This window comes from Periophthalmus magnuspinnatus, chromosome 2 (assembly GCF_009829125.3).
Source record: "Periophthalmus magnuspinnatus isolate fPerMag1 chromosome 2, fPerMag1.2.pri, whole genome shotgun sequence".
In the NCBI taxonomy this organism is placed as follows: Eukaryota; Metazoa; Chordata; class Actinopteri; order Gobiiformes; family Gobiidae; genus Periophthalmus; species Periophthalmus magnuspinnatus.
Genome location: NC_047127.1, coordinates 11,808,442 through 11,835,617, shown reverse-complemented (window position 1 = coordinate 11,835,617; position 27,176 = coordinate 11,808,442). Strand labels below are relative to the sequence as shown.

The window sequence follows — 27,176 nt, the reverse complement described above, 5'->3', positions numbered from 1 at the left end:
ATCTTGTACAGTTTCTAGGGAGGTATTAGAGTTGTAAAGCTGTGAAAGTCCAGATAAGAAGTGAGAATATGTAAGTACTATCAGAAAATATTAGATGTATCTCATATATCTTTATTTATACAGGGAGAGGCCAGTGCGACATTCAGACTGTACTTTTCATGAGCGCCCTGTTAAAAAAACAAAACAAGTAAGTACATAGTAAGTCTATTTAAAACATTAAAAACAGGAGCAGGTGTGATTATAAAAGTTTGTCACCAGATTATTAAAGTGCATTTGTGGTGCCAAAGTATCCAATTTTGCTTGTCCTTGAAATATATTCCATTTTCTGAGAAGCCAAACAGCCAAAAGCCCTTTTTCCCCATCTCAGCTCTGGTGCGGCCAGTCCTTAGACTTACACAATCACGAAATCTTCTATTAAAAGTTCCCATATCAATGTTCACATTTTATACAGTGCTGTTCAAAAAATTGGTGGCCGCATCATTCATTTGTTTTTGGAAAGACAAAAAAGTTTGATATTCGATATAACTGGAGATATTTCCATACACCAAATTCCAAATTTCTGACACAGTTTAATAAAAATAATAATTACTTGTCAAATGTGTCAAAATAAAACAAGCAAAAAGATAAAGAAGATAAAGTAGGACTTAAGGGAGAAAATCACAAAAGAAATCTGCCTTTAATGTTTTACTTAAAGGGCCTATATCACACTGTTTTCTGTTATAATGTTGTTTTCTCATCACAAACAGACCTGGAGTTGTGTTTTGTTTCATTCACACATGTTTAACACACAAACCCTGCATATTTAAGATGAGTTCTTCTCTCTGTTCCACCTTGTGATGTCATGTGGTAGTACAGAAAGAAAGGGAGTGCTCCACTGTGTTTTTAAACTCCACACACCTTCATTAAATCATTTGGATGATTTTAGCCCTAGAATTGCTAATATCTACTAAAGGTAAAAGGTAGTCATTAACTTGAAAACATCATAAGGTAGAACAGAGCATTTTGAGCTTTGGAGATGTGGACAGACTAATAATAAAGGGTTACTCAGACACGTGTGAATGAAACAAAATGCAACTCCAGGTGTGTTTTTGATTAGTTAACAGCATTATGAGATGACTTAAAGCTCACAAGAGTCAGTTTTGTGTAATATAGGACCTTTAAAAAACAGTACATTTCTATCAGATATAATTACATTATAGTTAGTTTGTTGTGATGTCAGTTTTTGCATTATCCAACATCGTGGTAGTGATCATTTTGTGTTATATTGTGCGATCCTGTCTGAAATGTTGTCAGTATTGCCTATCCCAACCGTCATTTTAGTTTAAATCAGACCTATTGTGCTGTAGTTATAATCTATGACGCCCGTGGATTATTATGATATAACCTGGACATTTTTCAATATTGATCTAAAACAACTTAATAAAAGAAACAAGTCCGCTGACATCCACGTGGAAACTAGAAAACTGCTGTGCCCAATGGGAGATGACATCGCCGTTAGAGTCATCATTACAAAGCGTCACCTGTTGTCGATTAAAGCGATTAAAAATGGCTCAAACATGTACAAATCACTCCAAAAACAACTTCAGGTTAGTAAATGCTGAGGGGAAAATGACTCTAACACGGTTAAAAGCTCTGAAAAGTCGATTTTGCAGAGTAAGTCTGCTTTAAAGCTTGTACTAAGTCTATAAATTGCAGTCATCATTCCCTTTTCAGAAATGTTGATGCTAATACCCTTCCTCAAATCTCCGAGTCGTGATTCATGCCCTTTCGGTCCCCCTGAGCTCGCAGCATGTGTTGTGGTTTGGTAACTGTCCTGGTTACTATATAACCGTATCCGGCCGCTCCTTCCACTTCATGCTTGAATGGTCCGTCCACTGCATTCGGGGCGCGCTGACGAGAGCCAACCTGACAGCTCTGTGCGGTCAGACAAGAGAAAGAGAGAGGGAGAGAGGGGGGGAGAAAGAGAGGGGGGAGAGAGTGAGGGGGAGAGAGGGAAGGGAGAGAGGGAAGGGGGAGAGGGAGAGAGAGAGTGGGGGGGAGAGGGAGAGAGAGAGTGGGGGGGAGAGTGAGAGACAAAGAGAGGGAGAGAGAAAGAGAGGGGGGAGTGAGAGTGAGACAGAGAGGGAGAGATAGAGTGTGAGAGAGCGTGTGAGGGGTAAAGAGCAAGAGAGAGAGGGGGAGAGAGCAGACGAGAGAGAGAGAGGGGGAGAGAGTGTGACGGGGAAAGGGAGAGAGGGGGAGAGAGAGAGAGAGAGGGAGAGAGAGTGAAGGAGAGAGGGGGGAGAAAGGGAGAGAGAGAGCAGAGAGTGGGAGAAAGAGAGGGGGCGGGAAAGGGAGTGAGAAAGTGAGGGGGAGAGAGAGAAAGAGGGAGAGAGAGGCAGAGAAAGGGAAGGAGAGAGAGAGGGAAAAAGGAAGAGAAGGGTAGAGAGAAAGGGGGAGAGAGCGAGAGGGGGTAAGAGAGAAGTTGAGGGGGGGGACTGAACTGGGACTGAACCAGGGCCAAATCAGGATTAAGCAGGGACTAACCAGGGCTAAATCAGCACCACAGCAGGACAAAAAAACAGGAATAAACCAGGTGTAAACCAGGACTAAACCAAGGCTAAACAGGGACTAAACCTGGACCAAAAGTAGGGCAGGTTTACAGGTAATATTGGGACTAAACCAGAACTAAACCAGGATCAAACTAGAAATGAAAAATAGGACTAAATCAGAACTAAACAGGGACTAAAACAGGACTAAGCCAGGCTAAATATGGGCAGTAGAGAAACAAAGATAAATTAATAAAAACACAGGTAAAGTGACAAAAGCCCCAGGAGTAAAAATAGGTCTAAAACCAGGTCCAAAACAAGGTCTAAGCCATGATTAAACTAGGACTTAATCTGGTCTTCAAGAACAGTCAAACTCCTGTCAAAGGCTAAATGAAAGTTGTCACTATTTTCTGTCTAAAAATCAATACTCGTCTTCAGTTTCTATCGTTTTTGTGAGTGGTGAAAAGAGCTGACAGTCCTGCCTGAGTCCTCAGACTAATCGCAGCTCAAATGACTATGGACCAAACTAGGACCAAACTGGGATCAAACCGGAACCAAGCAGGGACCAAACCTGGACTAAACTAGGACTAAACCAGGACTAAACCAGGACTAAACCATGGACCAAACCGGGACCAAACTGGAACTAAACCGGGACCAAACCGGAACCAAACCGGGATTAAACTGGGACCAAACCGGGACCAAACCAGGCCCAAACTAGGCCCAAACTAGGCCCAAACCAGGCCCAAACCAGGCCCAAACCAGGACTAAACCAAGACCAAACCAAGACCGAATCAGGGCTGAACCAGGATTAAAAAATTCTGGATTAATATATATCCATTTAAACCAGGTTTCAACCAGGACAAAACCAGGACAAAACCAGGACAAAACCAGGACTGGCTTATTGAATTTCCTATATTTATCCAGAACTCCAGCGTAAACTGGGTCTAAACCAGGACTAAACCAGGACTAAACGAAGACTACACAAGGACTAGACCCTTGTCTAGTCCTGGTTCAGTCCTTGTGTACTAGGCAAGGACTGAACCAAGTACAATCTAATTTTATTTTCTGAAACAAAACCCTATATTATATTATTATCATGATCTCTAGTTGTCTGTATGGCAAAATCCTGTTTTAGTCCTGGTTTAGGCCTGGTTTAGTCCTGGAGTCCTGGTTTAGTCCTGGTTTAGTCTTTAAATTTTCATCTTCTTTATCACTTTTATCTTACTTCTTGATCAGTACAATCTAATGTTATTTTCTAAAACAAAACCCTGTATTATATGATATTATGATGGTAATTACAGTTGTCTGTATATGGCTAAGTCAGCAAACAGTGACGATGCGGTAAAGCCTGGATCCTTGGGTGTGCTAAATTTGTACAGCGTCTATAAATAGCTCATCTGGAGAGGATTCATGCTCTGTACTTGTGCTTAGCAACGAGGCTCCCATCCCTCACATGGCCAATACACTCATATCATGTAGGCTGGGTTTTTGGGTCCACTGCCAATTTCTTCAATTAAAATCTGGCATTTCAAAAAGAAGAGAAGAGGGAAGATGAATTAGTAGTGTTAGCAAAACCACATGTGCATTGGTGCTGTATGGGAGGTTGATATAAGGGAGGAAATGCCATCTAGTGGACACAAAGAGCAATGGTTTGAGATAAAATTTGGATCAAAACGTACATAGGAATGTTAAGAAATTGGTTTAGTTTGGTTTAGTCATGGTTTAGTCCTGGTTCGTTCCTGGTTTACTCCTAGTTTGATCCTTGTTTAGTCCTGGTTTAGCACTGGTATAGTTCTGGTTTAATTCTCATTTAGATTTGGTTCAGTCCTGGATCGGTCCTGGATCGGTCCTGGTTCAGTCCTGGATTAGTTTTGATTTAAGCCTCATTTAGATCAGGTTTAGTCGTGGTTCAGTCCCAGTTTGATTGAGTGCTGCTTTAATTCTAGTCCTGATTTAGACTCGCTTAGTCCTGGAGAAAGAACTTTAATCTACAAGTTCCTACAATAGTTTCCATGGTGATCTTCACAAATTCATTTTAAGATATATACATTAAAAAATCATAATTAAATGCAGTTTTGATATTTTCAGACACAATTAGATATAATTGTTGTTGATAAAACCAAATTGCATTTTTCTAAATCAGGCCTAAAGAAATACACTTCTTTAGATGCTTCTACACACTGTTGCTATGGAAACGTTCAAACCCTAACTGTTTGTATTTGCACTTCGGACACGCGCTTTATTAAAAAGAGCAAAAATGAGGTAAGAAATTTAAAGATTTAAGTAATTTAAGTTTAATTTAAAGGATTTTGGAACCACTATTTATGCAGAAATAGCACAGACAGATTAGTTCAGTCTACTTCAACATTATAACTGGTGTTTGTGAGTGAATTTTACATGGTTACAATGACAACAAAGTAAAAACTTAATTCAATTATATGCTAAACCTGAAACTACATAAAATGTGTTTTAATAGTAGCCAGCTATTATGTGTTAATAAATATAACACATATATACTGTGACGTTAAGGGTTGAAAGAATATATGTGTAAAACTATGCACAGTATTATTCCATCAACCGAGGTTATGTTAAAAAAAACAAAAAACATGAAAGCTTGTCATATACATTTTAAGATATATTCTCTAGATAGAATGGAGATGTCCACAGCCAATCCTCTGTGGTTTGGAGCAAATGGAGAGTCTGGAAGAAGAAATTTGACACATTTTTTTGTAATAATGACACTAATTAAAAATCTGCATTGATTATGTTCAGGAAATTAATATTGAAAGTAATTTATTTGTTTGTTTTAATCAGGCAAAAATAAAAATAAATAAATAAAAAAATAGAAATAAGATGTGATGAGAAATAAATGTGTTTCAGTTTTTTAGCATATTGCCTAACCATATCTCTAGTAGGCTGCAAGATGAATTGTAATCAAAATCAAAGTCTCTCTTTGAATGGACGCAATTAGTAAATTCCAAAGGCTGCAGTTTTTGAAGTACCATAATTCACTCCCCAAAGAAAATCTGTTGTCTTATTCTGCATAAAAACTGTTGACTCTGTAGTTTAGAGCTATACAAACATCTTGTATTAGTTTGTCAGGTCATATTTCAGTCTTCTTATCAATTCTTCTGGACGAGTTTAAAATGTGAACTTTGAACAGAATCCTATATTTAAAACATAAATCGCAAATCTAATCACAATGCTTGTCTCAGATATCAGATGTTTTTTCACAAATCGTTCAGCCCAAATCTCTAGTATAACTTTTCTTTCTGTTATTCTAGGAGAGCCTGTCCACTACATGGCTGTGAATTGCTTGAGGAATGCCACAACCGCTTGTCACTCCAAAACCTGATGGACTCGGCTCCGCTCATGAAGATCAGTGATGGCATCGCCTGTTCCCTCAACGTCAACGTCGACCTCTCCTCTTTACCCACCGATGTCCGCGGTACCTCTCGTCACTTAGCAACCCGCCATCACGAACTGGGCAAGTGGCAGTTGCTAACAGCACTTAGCATTAGCCGTGTCGGAGGAGAGGTTGTTGAATTAGAGCAGCTCAAACGCAATATTGAGAACAAGTTGGAGGAGCGCCAGGCGTATGCTAAATTTATCAGCGAATGTGTCAAGTTCAAGGAAGATTTTGATCAATTTGTGCGTGAAGATGTGTATGCAGAGTTGAAAAAAGAGCAACATCTAACCAATGAGATAATTAGCCACTTGAGAAATCACATTGTCCTCCTTCAAGTTCAACTGGATTCACTAAGAGAAATTTATAAACACCTCTATACGGATTTTCAAGACAAATCCGAAGCGATTAAGCTAATAGCTAGCTGCGTGACGCACAGTAATTTGCAAGAAAGTCCACAAACTGAACCAAAACAACAGCACATTAGCTACGATCAGTGGAAGTCCGAATGCAACAAGCTACAAAACACGTGTGACAATTTACTCAAAAGATCTACGAACTTGCGTGGAAATGTTCAGTTCACGTGGAGGAATTTAAAAAACGCATGCCATCTTCAACAGTTAAAAACCAGCAAAGTGATGAGGAAACAAATCCACGATATGAGAAAGAATGAAGAGGAGATGTGGTGGAAGCTACAGGAAGCGCAATACGAAATGGATGATCTTACAAAAATGTCACAAAAGGTGTCTGCGCAAATGAGGAAGTGCAAAGAGAGAGCAAGTCAAAACGCAAACAATTTGAATGTTCTGAACCAGCGACAAGGCCACGAACTGTGTAAAGATCAAGCACACAATAGCCTAGCGCTGCAAATGTATGATTTAACCCTGATAGAGGTCAGGACAGAGAGGATGAACAGGCAGGTCCAAACCAAGATGGAGGCCGTGAGAAGGCGCATCCTGGTTCTACAAAGAGAGCTAGAAGCACAAAGGAAGGCTCTGCAGACAGAACTCAAGTGTGAAGACTTGTACCAAAGCGTAGTACCGCTCTATGGGGCTTCAGTCGGACCCATGAACAAAGATACGGGAGTGGAAGAATATAGCAGAACCATGGATGATGGAAATAAAACAAACTGAACAAGCAGCTCACAAGATTCTGTGCATCTTTGATATTTTACAGATTTCTTTTTACAATTTAAATGCCCACTATGTAACTTTTCTGGTGAGGAGTCTGCCACCTGTCTGTCTCTATGGAAATGTTATTGGTTTGGCTGGAATGCTCCCCAGTATGGTATTCAACTAATGTATCTTGCAGTTATCCATTGTTTTTCATGAAAGATATACATTCTTATTGTGAGCTGGCTCACCTCTCCACAGAGCTGGCTTGTAACTTGGCTTACTGGTGTCAACTACTTGCGTCCATGTTTAATCTTACAATTTACAGAGCCTCATACAAAATAAACTTGCATTAACCCATTTCAGACCAATAGCCATCTCCTGTATGTACCCTCAGTTGAGAAGTACAAACAACCGATTGAATTTACATGTTCAAAAAATTATGTAATACAAAAATAAAACTTGTGATTAAATTGATAAAACACTTAAAATCATAATAACTTGAATTCATATTTACAATTCCCCACTGCAAATTGTGAAAAGTCATTGTTCGAAGAAAAATTAGAAGACTTCAACTAATCTCGTAATTATTGAAACAGCAGCAGTTATTATATGGATTATAGTCAACTAAGCAAAGGGCAGTGGGTAAAAGCTTGGGTCCTTGGTTCAATATATATTCATTATGCCAAGAAATTCTGGAAATATGTTTGCACGTCAAAACAAAATCAACGGTAAAGGGATAATCCACTGATTCCTACATGAAATTTTAAGACTTTTTCTTATTAAGAAGATAAAATGCTTGTTTTAAAATGTTAATCACTACCCCAACTGTCCTTCATTTTTTCATCACTGATTTTCTTACCTTTCTTGGGCTGTGGAGGCAGATCTGGAGGTTGTTCAAACTTTAGCGTCTGTTTGAGGGCGTCTGCAGAGATCTTTGTCCCCGAGAAGATTCCCGATGGAAAAGAACTCTGAGCTTTAGTCTGGGTCTACACGTACAAGGTGACAATTATGTATTACTCATGTATTATTTGCCTTTAATTAGGCTAATATTATATAAACTAAATACATGTTAATAAAATGACTTTGATATTCACAATTGTAAAAGACAATAAACAGAGCCTGTTGGAAAACAATTATGACAGATAATATTATTAGTACAAATGACAACATCTCTAAACCACGAGTATAGGTCAACTGAATTATAGTACAAAAATATTAAAAACTGCGACAAATGAACTTGGCACTGGTCACATACATGTTGCAAATTGCAAACAAAAGTCCAAAAAAGTCATACAAAAAATTATATAGAGAGCACAAATTGATTCTATAAAATGTAAATACAAAAGAATGAGAATAGTATGATTTGAAATAACTTACTTTTCAATACAAATGTTTATACTGTAACAAACCTGTGGAGTAGTTTTTGTTGTGTCCTCTTTCTTCTCTTCAGCTGGACTGTTTTGGGTCCCCAGTAGAGCGGGGGGCTTATCTGTCAGGAACCCGGGGACAGGTGCCTGCTGGCGGCCACTGGGCTCGAACTTCACCGCCTCCTGGTGGAGCTTCTGTCGGACGTGTTTTATTTTACCAACCATTTTTAATTTTCACCCCAAACTCTGCCAAAACACAACAAAAACAACCCACTGTCAAGAACCTAGAATAACCACATGTGTTTTTGTAAAGTCAACAAACTGGACTTGTTACTACCGGAAGTAGAATAAATTTGTCATATCCGTTTGCTAAAATTAGAATAAAATGATGATTAATGGCGATACTTAACTTGAGAATACATGTATTTAAAGTATATGTAAAATGTGACGCGTATCTTCGTTCAAGTTCAAGCACAAAAACTGTGAAAAGAAAGGTTTTAATATGAAAATCACGAGGAACTGCTAGCAATGTTAGCTTTTAGCTCAACAGCTGTTCTGGCGGTGCAACACATTTAGATTCCCGGAGGAACGCAATTGGTATAAATAAAGGTTCCGCTTCAGTTTGTGCTTTTTATTTGCCTATTTTTGTAATATATATCGCTTTTTAAGTTACATTATATCCTTGAAATTTTTCATAGCATTTTACCAACTAACCAATATATAATAGCAAGAGGTTTCAGATTTTATTACAAAAAGTAAGTGGGTTTAAAAACTGTATTAGGCCTTCAACGTGAATTTTATTAGCAAATATCAGTTACACCCTTAAACCAGCTGGTTTTCCAACCACATTCAAAATCAAAATGAATATTTATTTACTTTTTGTTGGAAATATTATGACACTTTCCACAATAAAAACAAATAAAGACACAAATTAAACATTGTACATGGGTTTATACAAAAATAGACATATCAAAACACAATTGCACTATAGGTAATACAGTATGTACAGCACAGCTCACAAAACAATACAATGACACATAAAGGGTTAAAAATGACAGGTAGGAAATCATGTTACGTAATCAAAAATGGGTCCAACAACAGTCATTTTGCCAATAAAATAAATATATATCTTATGTTAGTATTGAAGCAAAACTAAAAGCAAAAATTAAATGTCAGTGAAGTAGTGCTATTTTATGATGAATACTGATGGAGTGGTACCTAAACCTATTTGTGGCACAGTTGTTAACACAAAACAATTTTACAATCACATATATATTTTCATACTACCAATAATTAATACAGCAACTAATTTAAAATACATTAAGTCACAGCCCACAAGATGCAAACAACACATTTGGCAGTATTATTTTACCACAACAAATAATGAGATGAGATATGAAATTTAAAGATGATTTATACAGAGGAAACAAGGGTAAACAGACTAAACTCTCCTTGAAGAGGACAGAATGCACATTTAGGAGTAGATGTGACTAACTACAACTATGCCATCTAGTAAAATATAACCAAACTGGAATAAAAATAGCATTGAAAATAATGAATATTAAGCTAAGGGCAATGCATGTACTTTGTAGTAGGACTCAGAAATATATGTGTGTGCAAATGGGACAAATTTCCTATTTCATCATATATAAGCTGAAAGATAAAAATATTTATGACAAATGTGATTTTTCTAATGAAAACATGCAACTGAAAAAAGGTCAAATAACAAAATAAGTAAACAATTTAAATAAATATATTTAAATATATTTATTATTATTTATATTTATTTAAATATATTTAAACTAGATTTAAAAGGTTTGCAGTTGCAAAAATACAACTTACTGTGAACAGGCTTGCCTTTTCACAGATCTGACCTGCAACAACTGCTTGTCTTTACTGCGAAATATTCCAGGCAAAGCAATAACATCTCCATGGAGACAAGCAGTTGGTGGAGCCTCCACTAGATAAGTTAAATTATGTGTCAATTGCAATTTACAGTACAGGGGTCCTGGGTTAACATGGTTGTTTTAGTCTTAGACCCCAGTCTTACATCAAATCATGGATACACTTTAGCTAGTATTTAGTACAGTGTTTTAAACTGTCAGCATTTAAAGGCTATGTATCTGATTTTGTATTTCCATGTATTTGAACAAAATTTGTCCTGCCTCAGTACAGATACATTGTACAAGCAGCTCTTCATTCTAAAGTGTTTTGCTGTCCAAGAATCAGGTGTTCAGTTAGCATACTAGTTGTTGTTAGCTTTACCAAGATGACAAAACTCCACTCTGGTCTATGAAAGTTGTGAAAAGCGCTTATACACTCATTGTGGTGAATAATCAGGATTCTCGGAATGCATAAGGTAAGTGAAGAATAACATTGTACCACTAGTTCTGTTTTTCACCTTTTGGAGACAGTAAAAATCACGTAAAGTGGCTTTAAACTGCCACATATATAAATGTTTCACAATTTCTACAGCTCAGTGATGCGAACATGCACGAACAGCGAGGACGGAGGGATGCTGGTTCCATCTTTAGACAGCAGGTGTATGTGGCGGTAACCTGAGGACACAGAACAAAAGGTTAGCCTCCTCTTCTCCAAGCTGTACACCTGACATTTAGCGCGTATGCTAATAACGTCCCTGCGCACCTGGAGAACTCTGGGTAAAATTAGACCCACAAGACTGATGCTAGTGCCTTTTAGCCCACGTGTGAAAGAAAGTGGTCAGCAGTGCAAAAACAGCAGGGGAGCGGGGGAAAACGCTGACTTAGCTAGCAAGGCAGAAAATTATTCGGTAATAGATTATAGGCCGACGTAATGCGCTGCAGACACGGCAAAATTAAAAATAATGGCTAAAATGTATGAGAGGAAATGTAGTGATGAATGGAAACCGATAGATGGAGGAATATTTCAAAAGCTCTAAATATGGTCTCGTTCCAATTACGGTTGTAACGAATGATTGTTTTAGTTGTCGATGAGTCAGCAATTATTTTTTTAGACTACAGCTGACTAGAAAATATGTTTTGCTTTGAAAAAAGACTGAGAAAAAAACAATAATTTCAAAGAGAAAATTTACAGTGGAAGGGCATCTGGCACACAAGGATATAGAAAGTTAAGGTTAAGGTTGTCTGCGTAGAGAAAATTGTCCTCTGCATTCAACCCATCATGGGGAGGGCATCCAACACACAGGGATGTAATACAGGAGGACGGGAGGACATCTGACACACAGGGATATAGATTGTTATTACCTTGTTGCATGCAGCTCAGTGGCAGAGTGTACTGGCCGACAAAGTCATTTTTTGAGGTCTTGTCATAATCCTCTACCACAAAACGGACCAGGGCCAACTCTGGTGCGTGAATCGTGAAGCGAAGAGTGTCGTACCAAACAGGGTTAAAACCTGTACGAAAAATACAAATATTCTATTCTTTCAATTCAATTCAACAACTATAAATGTAAAAAAAAAAAATGAATTAATTAATTAAAAGCACCAAAATGCAACTTTCTGGGTGGGGAATGTCACCTGCATGACTCCATGGAAATAATAAGTTAAAACCATATTTCGGAACAATCTCCATGGAGACATGTTTTATGCCATACTGTGGAAGATTATAACCAAATGAACAACATTTCCATGGCAACAAGCAGGTGTGGGCCCTCCTCCAGGTCAAGAGTCAGAATTGCCAAAAAGACTGAAATCTGAACTGACAAACTAATACAAGAATCACATTTCAGAACATGTCTGTACAGATCTAAACTACAGGACTGGATAAACTGAATATCTTTTTGTTTTGTGGAGAAAATGAGTCCTTCAAATATTGCAGATTTGCTAATTGAACTAATTCAAATCTGATTTTGATTAGACTGCTATTTGCAGCCCTTGTTGAACTTTCCTTTTGGCAGTGCATTTCTTGAATAATTAACATTAAAACTCTGCTTGTGCCATACTCTTTGTCCGGGGTAAGACCTGGTTTAGTCCTGAGTTTGACCTAGTGTAGTCTACATTTGGGTTATGGTTTAGTCCTGACTAAGACCTGGTTTAGTCCTTGTTTAATCCTGTTTTAGTTCTGACTAGTTTGTGTGTAGTCCTGGTTTAGTCCAAGTAAAAACTGGTTAGTCCTTGTTTAGTCCTGCTAAGAACTGGTGTCATCTTGATTTAGTCATTCTTTAGTTCTGGTTTAGTCCTGGTTTAGTCCTGGTTTAGTCCTTGTTTAATCCTGGTTTAGTGCTGGCTAAAACCTGGTTTAAATCTGGTTTAGTCCTGAGTAAGACCTGGTTTAGTGCTGGCTTACTCCTTGTTTAGTCCTGGGTTAGACCTGGTTTAGTCCTGCTTTATTTATGGCTAAGACCTGGTTTAATTCTTGTTTAGACCTGTGTTGGACCTGGTTTAAGCCCTGGTTTAGTCCTGGTTTAGTCCTGGTTGTGTTAGTCCTGTACCATTGTTTTCGATCCACCTGGTCTCCTGTTTGTTCTGGTCCAGAGGGACTCCGTGTATCTCCACTCTCACCAGAGGGTCCACTATGGAGCCCTCCTTTATGTTCACTTTGGGCAGCTGCTGACCACTGATCACCTGCAAACCACAAATCACAATATTTAGCTAAACTTTAACTTACTTATTAACGTATATTTTTTGAATATATAGATTAAATAAAGTGACCTGTATAGTGAGGATGAGTGGTTGGTATCCGTCCAGTTTCTGTGGGTTGTCAGGGTCAAACCTCCTTTCGGCTTCTCTCATAAAACTGGGCTTCAAGACGTAACCACAACCGCCATTTTGACTGAACAGGCCATCGTTTAGGTCCATGCCTTCCCCAGCAGTTTGGAAATTCAATGCAACTATAATAAAGCAAGGAACATATTTAAATTATCTCTCCGTTATGGTTCCTGGGTTAGACCTGGTTTTAGGCCTGGTTCAAAGTTTCAGAGCAAAGTTGATGTGTTAGAAGCAGGAAAAATTAATAAGGATGTTGAGCAATTTGGTTTTGTCCTGGGGGTAATCCTGGTTAAGTCCTGAACAAGATCTGGTTTAGCCTTGGTTTAATTCTGCTTTAGTGAGTTAGACTTGGTTTAGTCATGGGTCAGACCTGATTTACTCCTGGTTCAGACCTGGTTTTGTCCTGGTTTTGTCCTTGTTTAGTCCTGGTTCAGTTCTGGTTCAGCCCTTGTTGAGTCCTGGATCAATCCTGGGTTAGACCTGGTTTAGTCTCGGTTCAACCCTGGTTCAACCCTGGTTCAGTCCTGGTTTAGTCCTGCTTTAGTCTTGGTTCAGTCCTGGTTTAGTCCTGCTTTAGTCCTGGTTTAGTCCTGCTGTAGTCTTGGTTTAGTCCTGGTTTAGTCCTGGTTTAGTCCTGCTTTAGTCCTGTATTACCGATTTGGCAGCCGACATTCCACATTTCCTGGGGGTTGTAGTTGGAGGAGTCAGTTCTGAATCCGCTGGGGTAGACTCGGGTGAGCTGTCGGGCGTTATGGTACACGAACTCTGCTCCTGATAAACAAAGAGAAGGAAATATTATGAACATGGTGATTTTGGATATTAGATAACAAATTGTTCTAGTTGCAAAAGACTAAATATGAGGGATGAACAGTTCTCTGGAACAGTCTTCCTGAAGATGTGAGACAGGCCTCTACTTTGACAATGTTTAAATCCAGGCTCAAAATGGTTCTGTTAGCTGTTAATACTGAAAGGTTTTGAGTTTCATTTAAATTACTCTGTGTATTTGTGCTATACACATAAACATGCCTTGCTGAATGAAAACAGATAAAAACAGATCTAGAAATGGTAAAAATAAATACATAATAAATAATATGATGGTTTGAAATTCAACCTTTTTTCCAAACCATGTGTATATGATACTGCGTTCTCATAAAGATGCAATATGTAACTTTTCTGGTATTTTATATTTTTAAGGTTTTTACTATTAGAAATTCCACAACAGAGGTCTGCCACCAGCTGGACTCCATGGAAATTATGTTAATCTATCTACCATTTATTCAGTCCTTTTTTTTGACTAATTGCAAAAAAAGGGAACTGTAGTAAATGTAGTTTAACAAGTGACTATGATATGTATTTGAACTCTCTTACCGGCCTCTTTGAGCTGCTTCCGGGCTTTGGACTCGGTGAAGGAAACGACTTCATAAAACTTGGAGTGGATTCTGGAGTGTTTGAAGCTCCTGAAGTGAACGCTCTTACAGTAAACCACACAGTCCGACAGCTCCTTGGACAAACGCTGCTTCGACTTCTGGACAAACAAACAAGTGTAACGCAAAATAATGAAACAAATGCACCAGAGCCGTCGTGACCCTGCAACTGAGAATTTTCAGGTTAGATAAAGGTTAAAGGTTAGCGCCACGTTACCAGACAAGTTAAGATTATTATATTCTATACCAGATCTCATTACTGCATCAGTCTAAGGATTAGCCGCATCAAAACTGAGACTGGAAAGAGGCTTTAAGCTGTTTTGCTTCACAAAAATGAAATACACTCCAAGGAAAAGCAAAAGTGGATACTTCTTGACACAATCACAATTTCATAATCTGGTAACAAAGTTTTATACAGACACAGGCTTTTGATCTTTTATATGGACTTATATACAGTATACTTTGTATATGTTTGTTTGTTTTGTTTGTTTTTCTGTTTGTACTGTATTTTAAACAGGGCGCCCATGAAAAAGAGCCTAATTGCTTTAATTGTTGCCTTTCTCTGTATAAATAAAGATAAAGAGGATTCAAGACTGTGCTAAAATGTTTGCCTAGTTTTCCCTAGTATTAAAATTTTAGTGAAGTTAATTAAGCCTGAGAACCACAAGCTGGTGAAGGGCCTTTTAGTCTCATTAGACAATGCAAAACAGTCCTGCACTATAATCTGTTTAATCATCTACACTACAGCCTTAAAAACTCACTACTTAGTGCTGCAACTAGAGAGAGATATTCCGTGATATTTGGACTTTCTAGAGTATCAGCTATCAGCCTTAAATCTCTAGCATAGGCTGATATTTAGTTTTGGTCAATCTGATGCCTAAGAACACAAACAAAGCTTTATATTAACACTTTAATATGAAGATATAGCTACACTGCTCTCTTAAAGGTTTGTGGTAAAAAAAAAAAAAGGGCTTAGGGCAAGTTTGTAGCAAATTTAAATGAAATAATTTGGGGGAAATAATCAAAATCGGCCCCTACATGTTGGCAGAGTTTATCGGCCATCAGTTGCTCTGGATTCTAAACAATCGATATAAAAAAAAACCTATATCGGTTGATATCTAGCTGCAACTAACGATTATTTTAGCAGTCGACTGGTGAAATGATTGTATTAATTGTATATTTCTGAATATTTTAACCAAATAAAGGAAAAAAATAAGCAGTGTGAAGGCGTTACACATAGAGAATGTTGAACAGTGTCTTGTGATAACTTTTTGCATCTTGGCTTTCATCACTGTAAATGTTGTGTTTATATTCAAAGTCTTTTTTTAACACGCTTTTTTATCCTTGCCTTTAATTTTATCATTTCACTATTGTTTTACATTGCACCATACCACTGAAGCAAGGTCCCAGTTTTTCCATATATTTGCTATTCATGTTGTTATTGCCAGAGACAGGTGCGGCATTTCAGTGTGAAATTTGTCTGGGTGAGTAATCCGCTTTCCGTCATCAACCTAAACATGCAAAATCCTCATTTTTACTGTCTTAAAAATGTGAAAGACAGAACTAGTTCATTTTAAACAGTTTGCAGTGGTTCAAAGTTATTCCGTGCCTTTTATTTTATCATTTCACTATTGTTTTACGTCGCACCATATCACTGAAGCAAGTTTCTAGTTTGTGAAGTCTACAAGTCCAGATAATGATTTTTCCAATCAATAACTCTCAAGCCCATATTCTCTCAACCCTTTTATAAAGAGCAGTATTAGATGTTGGGGTTAGACCAAGTACTTTCTCATGCAGTATCAGAACTCCTCAGGTGTCTATAAACATCAAACATGTGACGCGCCAAAACCGCGGTGAACCTGGTGTGGATGAAACAGGAGATTCCAACAGACAGGGCCTCCCTAGACCAGGTCTAAGCCAAGATCTGGCCTGGATCTGAGCCAGGACCCGGACTGGACTCACCTGCTGATACCGCATTACCTCAGGAGATCAGGTGACTATTACTAAACATGAGGCTAACTGCTCTGAGCTTTCCTTATGGACTTAGTTTGCAGAAGTGATACAGGAGCATGCTGTCAGCTGCAAATTTTAATTTTAAATACATATAGAATTGGGCCATAATATATTATTCCAAAATGACCTTAATGGGCTGTTAGCCATGTGAAGATCGAAGACTGAAGACTTTATCCCATAAGTTTGAGCAAAATTTGAGTTGCCCCAGTACAAATATACATATATACAAATTGAAAACCGCTTACAAACTCATTGCGCTGCATAACTAGGATACTCTAAATGCATAAGGTAAGTGAGGACTAACTTTGAACCACTGCAAACTGTTTAAATTGAACTAGTTCCGTCTTTCACATTTTTAAGACAGTAAAAATGAGGATTTGTGTGTGCTTAGGTTGATGGCAGAAAGCGGATTACGCACCCAGACAAACTTCGCACTGAAATGCTGCACCTGTCTCTGGCAATGACAACAGAAATAGCAAATACATGAAAACAAATACCAGTTTCATCAGTAAACAGACAGTTATTTACACAGAGGACAGTACAATAAGAGATGTAACATAAGACCTGCCTGGTTTCCACATGTAACAGTTAAGTTTATTGTGAGTGAATGCACTGGGACATTAAGGGCTGTGTCATTAGGAGAGGTGATTACAGAGTTCAATTATCCACATGGCAAGATCAGATTTCCCTTATAGAGAGAGCAGTCATCTCAGCACACCTAGCCTATATACACTGTAACTGTAAGGCTGAAGAAAGGTTTACTTTTACTTTTCAAGCTCTGAAGAAAGAAACAAAATATGTAAGGTGTACATATGAGACAAAACACGTAGCCTGTCATTTTGTGAATAGAAAGCATAATCATAAGCTAAAGAAGGCAGCATGTGACAGATTTTTATGTTTTTCTAATTGTGACTTGGTTTGGTGGCATAGTATACTACCTGTAATAAATATTTACACCAGTTAAGTGGTAATGTGGGCAGGAAAAATACAGGAAGTACCGCTGAGTTCTAAAAAGAAATCCCTCTACTTACTGTATGTCAACAGAGAATTACATCCAAAATGCAATTAATGCACAAGGAAGACATTTTCTGACAGTTTAGATGTTTTTATTAGACTAATCATAACTATTGTGCAATTTAGACAAGTTTTGGCTCTTGTTTACATTATGGTTGCTAGGTAACCGTTATGGAATTACCTCTACGTATGTCACACCTGCTGTCCATGTCCAACCAGGAAGTAAGGTTATAAAATTGATCAAAATTGTCAAACTAGGGAAAATAAAGCAAGTTTTTGTAAAATCTAATAAAATTATGTTAACTACATTTTTTATTAAATTAGTGGTCTAACCTGCATGTGCACTTTAAGTATTGTACAGGTAGGCACTTCAGTCAAATAAGAAGCCTGAATATTGGACAATGTTTGAATGTACCCTGTCCTCCGGTCGGTTCATCCCAGTCCACAGGTACACAGGGGCAGATGGGGCAGATGGGGGCAGATGGGGTAGTTGTGAGGGCAGCGTCCCTGACCTGAGTGTAAACAGACCTCTATACCCAACACCAGTCTGCTGCTGCCGCTGAACTCAGCTCAAATTTTCATGAGACCAGACACTTTACGCAACGCCTTTCCACATTTGTCTTCACCAGTGTCAATCTACAGTAACACAAGTACGACTGATGATAGTGACAACCTTTTCAACTGTCAAACACCAACCAAAATGTACTGTACATAACACTTTGGATATTTTTTAAAGAGGCAATATGAACTTTTTGAGCTTTCTACCATGTTATAATATTGTTCCTTCATCAAAAACCTGCATGAAGAGGTTTTAGATTTCATCCATCCATGTTTGAGTATTTTTGTATCTCTCCCGGGCTCTATTCGAACGTTCCTTACAAGTAGATGTAAGATTCTGTCCGATGTTCAGCCCACAAACCTACGTCACCCATGCTCCTGCACAACAATTCTCCATAGATATACAAAAACATGATAAAACTGTACATTGCAACTTCACAAACCTAATGTGCAAATAACTACATATCCTGTCTTTGGTTTGGGGGCTCGAAATATGTGTAAAATATGCCAACTCTGATCACTGCTTCTTAAACCTCTCCAGATATAGGCCTTCTTGTATTAGTTTAGCAGTTCATAATTCAGTCTTCTTGCCTTGGGTAATCCTCTTGGACATAAATATTGAATTAGGCCTACTGATTACAATATATCTAATCCAGTGGTTCTAAACATTGTTGGAGGTACTGAACCCCACCAGTTTCATATGCACATTCACCGAACCCTTGTTTACTCAAAAACATATGTATATTTTTACTGGTGCACAAAATGAACCGTGCATTAACATCACTGTGTTCAAAGAATAAAACCAATACAATGCATTAACTCACAACAAATTACATACATACCTTTTAACAAAGACATGACCTTTTTTAATACTACCACACTGAAATGATTTTAATTTTTAACCTTATGTATTTCAATAATGAACATATTTTATTTATGCTATTTATTATTTTTAACATTTTAACACACACCCATCGCCTAATTTCCATTGCGCTAGAATAATAATGAATATTTACTGCAAATTAGTGTAACTTCTGCTGTTGATTTTGAGAGACCAGTTCAGAAATGCATGGCTTCACCTTGGCAAGTGCCACTCTCATGTCATTTTCACAGCAAAGTCTGTTCCTTTTCTTCGTTTTTATGTCGTTTTATGTTTTTATGTCATTCGAACAGCTCATTTAAGTTAGTACTTCCATAGACACATCAAAGGGTGTATTTGTTGAATTGGGCCAATGTCTGGAGACGCTCGCAGTCGTGTCTTGACCTCCGCCGAACCCCTGAGACTGACTCACCGAACCCCTAGGGTTCGATCGAACCCAGGTAAAGAACCACTGATCTAATCACAATAGTCAGAAATAAAATCGCAAATAGATATTTTTCCCAAAATTGTGCAGCTGATGTAACATAATCAGACCATAAAGAAGTGACTTAGCTGGAACTACAACAGGTGAACTATTTAAGAAGTCCCTCTCAAATAACATTACAGTCACATATAAACGGACCATCAAAACTCTTGATCGGAAACCACACTCTTATCACCACTGTCCAATCCTCCAGAAACACAATCTACTGAACTGGGAAAACATGGTCAAATATGCTCATCTCTGTCTCATATATAAAATCATTCATGGCTTGTCATCTCCTCCACTCACACAGTTTATTCACACCAGGACCTCTGACCACAAAAGAAACCAGAGGGGCATCGAGAGGGGACTGCATCATCCCACTCAGAAAAAGTCTCTTTGGCCAAACCACCTTCTCTGTGAAAGCTGCCCATGACTGGAACACCACCCCCACCACAATTAGAAGTCACCCCACTTACACCTTATTTAAATTACAGTTAAAGAAATGGTTAATTGAAAATCAGTCTTGTCACCACTAACATCCACCTCTCGATGCTCCTGTCTCCTGTCTCCTGCCTCTGTTTGAGTTTTGTTGTATGTCTGTTTGTGTCTGTGTGTGTATGTAGACAACGGTATGTTGTGTTTGTGGCTGAAAATGAATGTATGGCTGAATGTGGTTTTATGACTATAAGAATGGAGTTGTATGCGACTGACTGTATGTTAGAATGATTTTAGAGTGTAAATAATAACCTTGTTTTTATTCCATTGTATTTTGTTTCCTACAGGTTGACATTTTACACCTGTCCCGGGACTACGGATGAAAAATAGCCCTCGGGCTAATTCTGGCATATTTACATGCAAATGTTTATTAATGTGCATTGTCCCTGAAATAAATAAATAAAAAAAAAATTAAATTAACAAGCTAGCTAGCATTAGACAACAGTTTTTCAGTTAGTCACTCTCACTTTTTTGTTGAATAAAACTCCTACACAGGACCATGAACTCTCGTATTGATCACAGGCTTCTGTGTGGTTTAAATTTATTTTGTAATTTTTCTTGAGTTTTAAGACATTTTGTCAGTGTTTGCTAATGAGTGTAGTGTCACCATGGTAACAGTCGAACATGCCGCCGTAGATATAAAAAGTATCAATTGATGCCTCTGAGCAAGATGGTTGTGTGTTCGATTTCCACTTAATTACGGCAATAGCCATTAATTTATTGCCTTTTTGGAGCTTTTTAAAACAATGGCACCTCCATCTAAGTAACAATGTTCCTCTCACAGAATTTGGTGAATTAAGCAATTAATAAAATGACTTCCATCAGCGAGAGTGTCTGTATTTTAAGAATTTAATCTGCCAAAAGCTGTAATCTTTGTTTAGAATGCACTTACAGATTGACAGTCTAAAAATATTTGATCATCAATTAGTTCAAGTTAATTAGACCGTGAGATCGAGAATAGAATGCCCCAAATTCCACAATATGGCATTAATCCTAACTATGTGCATGGGGACAAGCATGTGACACCATTAACTTACAAGTCAGATCTGTGGAAAGGCTACCTCGTTCATGAGAAGAATGCATGTTTTCAAGGTATTATTGAGCAATATAAACATCTGTAATTGAAGAAATACAAGGTGGATATATTTAATGCCACACATTGGAATATTCCAGGCAAATCAGTAACGCACAGTATTCTGGCATCTCACAAAACACACTTTATCGACGACAGATAGTCCAGAACTCCGTCGCAAGACTTTTGACAGGAACCAAAAAACGTGAACACCATATACAGTACACAGTATGTAACTTTTTAGCTGAAAATAAACTAAAATAAAACATGTTTTTTTTTTCATTTTGGTTATGTTTATATCACTGAAAAACTTAGAAAAACATGTATCCTTAAGTGAGCGAGCTTGCATTTCCACACACCTGACAGGCCTCTTCTTGTTTGGAAGCTAAGACCTCACAAATGTAAATGAATTATTGTTATTACTTTAGTTAAGAGCTACCCACCCTCAATTACTATAATGCAGTTACCAATTAATACCCAACTTTCCACCAAGGTTTAAATGTTTTTGGGATTTCAAAATATGTCTAAAAGCAGTACACTTAGAAGAGAGTTCAGATCATAGTGAAAATACAGTAGTTATCACACACACCATGACTCTTCGTCGTAGGCTGTCTCGGTGGATACTGTCTTCATCGATCTCTCCTCCCTCGTCTTCATCACTGACCTCTGCTGTTAAAGAATCCTCCCCCAAACCACAGAAATTCTCCTCCAGACCGCCGATCTTTTTGGCCTTCACCAGGATCTTACCCCTCAGCTCCTACAGAATACAGGGACAGAATAAACACACTGTTGATACAGTTGCAGCTAATGTGATCAACATTCCCTGGGGGTGCGATGCTAACTGTAGGCTCTGCCCTGTCTAAGGTTTTGTTAGACTTTCATCTGAGCTTTAATTTACCTAAATCTGACCATAAAGAACTGACTTAACTAGAACTACAACAGTTGAGCTGATTTGTGCTGTTAAACAAGTCCCTCCTTTTCATTTAGTCACTCACCTTTTTAGTTGAACATCAAACCTAAATGGACCCATGAACCCAGAATGATGACAAAGCAAAATATTATATCTTTTGAACGGGTGAAAGTCAGAACACCCATTATAACAGGAGGCTGAAATCTATTATATTTATCAATCTACATTTTTACAATCTGTAGAAAGCAATTAGAAATACTCAAAGCTGATTGGTTAAAGCCTCACAACAGAACAAGCCAAAAAATCAGAGCATGGCATCTTTCTCATCCACTAATGCACAAAGTGCTTCCCTCTGCCAGCTTTTAAAAACAAGGCTGTATTTAACATGTGTGACATCCACCTGCAGCTCCCTCTCCACTGCCTGATCTGTCAGGATTTATTGATTTAGTGCCACTTGGCAAAAACCTCATAGACATTACATTAGAGCTGCTACATTAGAGCAGAAATGGTCACGCTGCCTGTCCCTAGTGACCTGGAATAGCGGGTGCCGATGTGCACGGAGGCTATTGCTTTGCTGTGTCATATGTTCTGTTGTCCACTATGCGTTTTTTTTACTGCTTGAGATAATTGCCCCTGGTGGGATTCAGAAGGTTTATTTTGGTTCGTTTGGGTGCTCTGACCTTCACCTTTGGCTTACGCCCAAACATGCTGCCCTGTGATTGGTCCAATTTCTACCCCAAACGTCCTGTTCTTCTCTCCTTTGTCTCATCAGGGTCTCTCATGGGCCTGTTACAATAATTACTATATCGACTTATATTTCAATATATGATAGATGGAACAATTATTTTTGAGGGTCAATATTAATTGAGGTACTTTTTGTTATGTTTTTTTGTACTACAGCAGATTTGAGCTGCGGAGGGTTGAATAAATAACTTCTATGATTCATTATTATTATTGCAGTTCATGTTTTTAAAGACAGTTAAAATTTTTTGGGGGGATAATTCTACTTATAGGTCATTGTGTCAGGGGCATAATCTAGTTTCAATATTATGGTTTATGGTCTATATTTTCTTCAGCAATATATCGTGCTTCAAAATATGTAATCGTGATGGGCCTAGTCTCACATAAATCTCTTTCTGTCGTGGTGTCTCGTGTGTCAGGCCTGTTCTTCTCCTCTGCTGTAGAGCTCTGGTGCACGGAGTGATAGAGAGATAATGTCCCATCTCTGCTCTGACTCGGTTGCTCTTTATTTGTACTACTTTCTATATTACATTTTATATACATACAGAAGACATCAAAAATGTGAAGTAAGTTATATGGAATTATGTAGCAAAGAAAATATATTTTTTTTATATTTTGTATTCTAATTTAAAGTCGTCACCTCACATGATTCCATATATCTTACTTCATATATTTGATGTCTTCCATATGTATCTAAAATGTAGAAACTAGTAAAAATAAAGAAAAAAAAAACACTGAATGAGATGGTGAGTCCAAACTTTTGACGGGTAGTGTATGTGTGAAGGCAGCCATGTGAATTTGCTGCACAGCAAAGAAAGTCTGTGTCATTATCTATTTATCTATCTAGAGTCCGGCTGCAAACGGAGACTCAAAGAACACATTATTTTATTTATTTATTTTTTAAGTTGAGGCATAACACGTGCTATTGAACATGTTTAATACACACAAGCTTTTCTCAGTTGGGTTAGGTGGATTTTAAAGGGGATGGACATTGCATGATAATACAATGATAATATTGTACTATTTGGATATTTCTAGATGACTCATGCACAGTTCATGTTGTTAAAAACATATTTTAGTGTGCTGTGGTGTATTTGAAAGGTGCATTGAGGACAAAGGCTCACGTGGGGGGAGGGCAGCCCGATGGGAGGCCTTCCATCCAGGGTGGTTTTCAGCAGTTTGTCCCCCAGGATGAGGGTGAGGTGCTGGGCCATGACGCGCTGCTGCTCCACGCTGCAGTGGTTTTCTATGGACATGATCACGGGATAGGGCGAAACCTGTACAAGAGAGGAGGGGGGGAGAGGTGAGGAGTGAGAGGAGGGCGAGAGAGAGGAGAAAAGAGAGAAAGAAAGGGGTGAGAGAGAGAGAAAGAGAGGAGAGACAAAAGGTGAGAGAGAAAGAGCGGAGAAAGGATAGAAAGAGAGAGGACATTGGCAAATAGAGGAGAGGAAGACAGAGAGAGGTGAGAAAGAGCAGAAAGAGGAGAGAGAAGGAAAGCGTGGATTGAGAGAGAAGGGGGGTTAACGGATGTGGGTAAGTGGAGAGAGAGGAGTGTATGGGAAGAGACAGACAGAGGGCAGACAAATGGGGAGAGAGGGAAAGAGAGAGGTTAGAGATGTGGGAGGGAGAAGATAGGATACAGAAGAGAGAAGTGAGGGAGCAAGAAGGGAGGAGAAGAATGGAGAAAAGGGAGAGCAAGAGAGGAGAGAGGGCCGGGGGGGAGAGGATAGAAGATTGATAGAAAGGGAGGGAAAGGAGAGAAAGACAGAGGGGTAGTGGAGGCTGTAACTCAACACAAAGTAAGTATTATCATGTGGGGAAACTAAACCCTTGTGCACCTGTGGACCGCTGCTGTCTGAGGAGCAAAGGGTCAAAGCAACACACTATAGAGTTGCACCAAGTTAGAATAATGTAACTTACTGTGACGAGGTCATACAATACTTGGCTATTTTAAACAAACAATTCTGAAATTAGTTTAAATTAAGACATAATTAATGTTGACCTCATGATAAAGTGTCTTCCCAGTTAAAGTAAATTCAAATTCTAAAAGAGATCTTACACTTCACCATTACTCTTACTTGAGTAAACTTTCTTGGTCCACTATAAATTTACATAGCAGCAGCGCACTTACAGCAAGAAAGTACCAGGTTCAATTCTTGGGATGCCCGGATCTTTCTGTGTGGAGTTTGCATGTTTCCCTATGTGTCCATGTGGGTTTCCTCTGGGCATTCCCGGTTTCCCCAACCCAAAACATGCACAATAGGTCAAATCCTCCAGCTAAGGTAGTCCTGACCAAGACTGGCTCAAGATCTGAAGATGGATCCCACTGCTCTTGAGGTGCCCCAGCGACATTGAGGGATGGGTCAAATACAGAGTACATATTTCTCTAGTATTGAAACTAGATGCTCATCTAGTATTGATACTAAAAAGGCCACATTCATAGGACAGAAATGAACCTAAAAAGACTCTCCCTAAATCCTCACTACCTAAACCCCAGCACCTACAGCCAACTATTAATCAGAGCTAGTTCAGATCTTGCATAATATGTTGCTATAATATGTGTCCTTAAAAGATACAATATTGGCTAATCCTTCAGTTACCCATTCTAGCTTGAGATCTGGAGATGGGCATTTGTAAAGGACTTCAAATGGCTGCATATTGGTGACAACAGAACATATTGGTTCTCCCTGTCTGTCCTTATCTTGATACAAATTGCTTTCAGATTGGCCCTAGTTGTCTGGATGTTGCTCGTGTCATGCTTTAACAGTCTGATTGGAAAGTTGATCCTGTGCTCTCTCATCCAAGCGTTCACTCAATCGAACAAGAGGCTGATTTTAAATTTATGAAGCGATTACAACCGCGCAATAATATCCACACATGAGTCTACAGTGACCAGTGCCAGGATCAAGCCAGAGAGACAGCAGGTTCTGTGTCAGAGTTACAAAAGGCCATGTTTGCAGAGGGGGGTAGAGAGGAACTGTACTCAAGTAATGTTTTCACGATCAAACTCAATTTCATTACTAAGGAATGGACTTGATACTCAATACCGATTCTGACCACAATGATATTAAAAAAAACACACTCTATTTAAACAATAGAATGTGATTTTCAAGAATAAATGGTAGTACTTTCTTTTCTATTCCCATGTGGCCTTATATCTGTGTAATCCCTCAGTCGTCCAGGTAGGTTCCATAGTGGTCCATGGATGTATACGAGTCTATGTGTCTTATACTTGATACAGCTCAGCATCATTCTAAAGCTATTCAGGTTTAAACCAACTGGATTTCAGCATTGAAACTGGCAAGAGACTCATGTGAGGCTCACTCTACTTTCTGATTGGATAATTGTCTTGACAACCAAAACACCAAATTATAACATAAACAAACTGTCCATTATATCCCATGTTTTTGTAATTATGAATAAATCAGTATCAGGCTAGATTTGATTTGCATATGTTTACCTCGTATCTGGGGACACAGATAGGTCATGTTTATGAAATTTAAAGTCTAAATGTTACATACAGTTCCTTTAAATTTATTATTTGATGTTTGAGCAATCTTGTACAACATTCAAAGCTTGAGAGATCAGAAAAACATACACTCCCACCTAACCCCTAACTCCGCCCACTGCTCTGTAACTGCAATTATTCAGTAAATTTCAACTCCAGATGAAATGTCACATGGCTATTTTTCGACAATAAAAACAAATATTTGAAAATCTGCTACTTGCTATAGTCAAATACCACTATAAAGAGGAGGGCCCTATCAGTTCTGCAGTTTTGAACAGGAAACCAATAGACCTGTTTCTGTTATTAAGTCGTTTTAGAACAACATTGTTTTTTACAATGAACAAAATGTGAAATTATGATCCAGTAATGTTATAAGTTTAAAGTTACCTTGAAAGCGTAGTTGGCGACAGCGCTGACCACGTCTTTGAACAGGATTTTAGAGGTGAAAGTGTGTCCATGATAAACTATAGGCTCTGCATTGGCTCCGTCCCAACAGTCGATCTCCACACAGCGACAGCCCCTGTTCAAAGCTCTGGAATGAAAAATATAATTATGTTAAACAGGCCAGAAATGGGTTATATGCAAATCCTCAAAGTGTACGAATTATAGCGGAATGTTCAGTAGTTATCATGGTGACACAATGCACACATTAGCAAATACTGTCAGATACATTTTTAGATTGTCTGAAAACTCAAGAAAAATAACAAAATAAGAAGCCTGTGATCAAGACGAGCATTCATGGTCCTGTTTAGGACAACAAAAAATGGTGAGAGTGATTGAAAAGCTGTTGGCTAATGCTAGTTGGCTTGTGACTGTAAGATTTGAGAGGGACTTGTTTAACAGCACATATCAGCTAAACTGTTGTAGTTTCAGCTAAATCAGTTCTTTTTGGTCAGATTGTGCTAAAACAAAACTCAGATTAGGGACAGAACTTCAGCCAGAGCAGGACCTATAGTTAGCATCACAACCC

General features: G+C 38.3%; 2 protein-coding genes across 2 annotated transcripts in view; both read right to left on the bottom strand.

Moving 5' to 3' along the window:
- Positions 1–8,743, bottom strand: part of slx9 (SLX9 ribosome biogenesis factor) — a 29,112-nt gene extending 20,369 nt beyond the window's left edge. Inside the window, exons 1-2 of the mRNA XM_033977434.2 lie at positions 8,459–8,743; positions 7,909–8,035 (exon numbers count right to left, since the gene is read on the bottom strand). Coding sequence (XP_033833325.1) covers positions 7,909–8,035; positions 8,459–8,641 — 310 coding nt within the window. The 5' untranslated portion in view covers positions 8,642–8,743. The remainder of the gene's footprint in view (positions 1–7,908; positions 8,036–8,458) is intronic.
- Positions 8,744–10,733: 1,990 nt separating this feature from the next.
- Positions 10,734–27,176, bottom strand: part of plcd4a (phospholipase C, delta 4a) — a 28,462-nt gene continuing 12,019 nt past the window's right edge. Inside the window, exons 8-16 of the mRNA XM_033977483.2 lie at positions 26,594–26,738; positions 23,823–23,975; positions 21,637–21,804; positions 14,494–14,650; positions 13,780–13,896; positions 13,069–13,247; positions 12,849–12,981; positions 11,662–11,811; positions 10,734–10,974 (exon numbers count right to left, since the gene is read on the bottom strand). Coding sequence (XP_033833374.1) covers positions 10,886–10,974; positions 11,662–11,811; positions 12,849–12,981; positions 13,069–13,247; positions 13,780–13,896; positions 14,494–14,650; positions 21,637–21,804; positions 23,823–23,975; positions 26,594–26,738 — 1,291 coding nt within the window. The 3' untranslated portion in view covers positions 10,734–10,885. The remainder of the gene's footprint in view (positions 10,975–11,661; positions 11,812–12,848; positions 12,982–13,068; positions 13,248–13,779; positions 13,897–14,493; positions 14,651–21,636; positions 21,805–23,822; positions 23,976–26,593; positions 26,739–27,176) is intronic.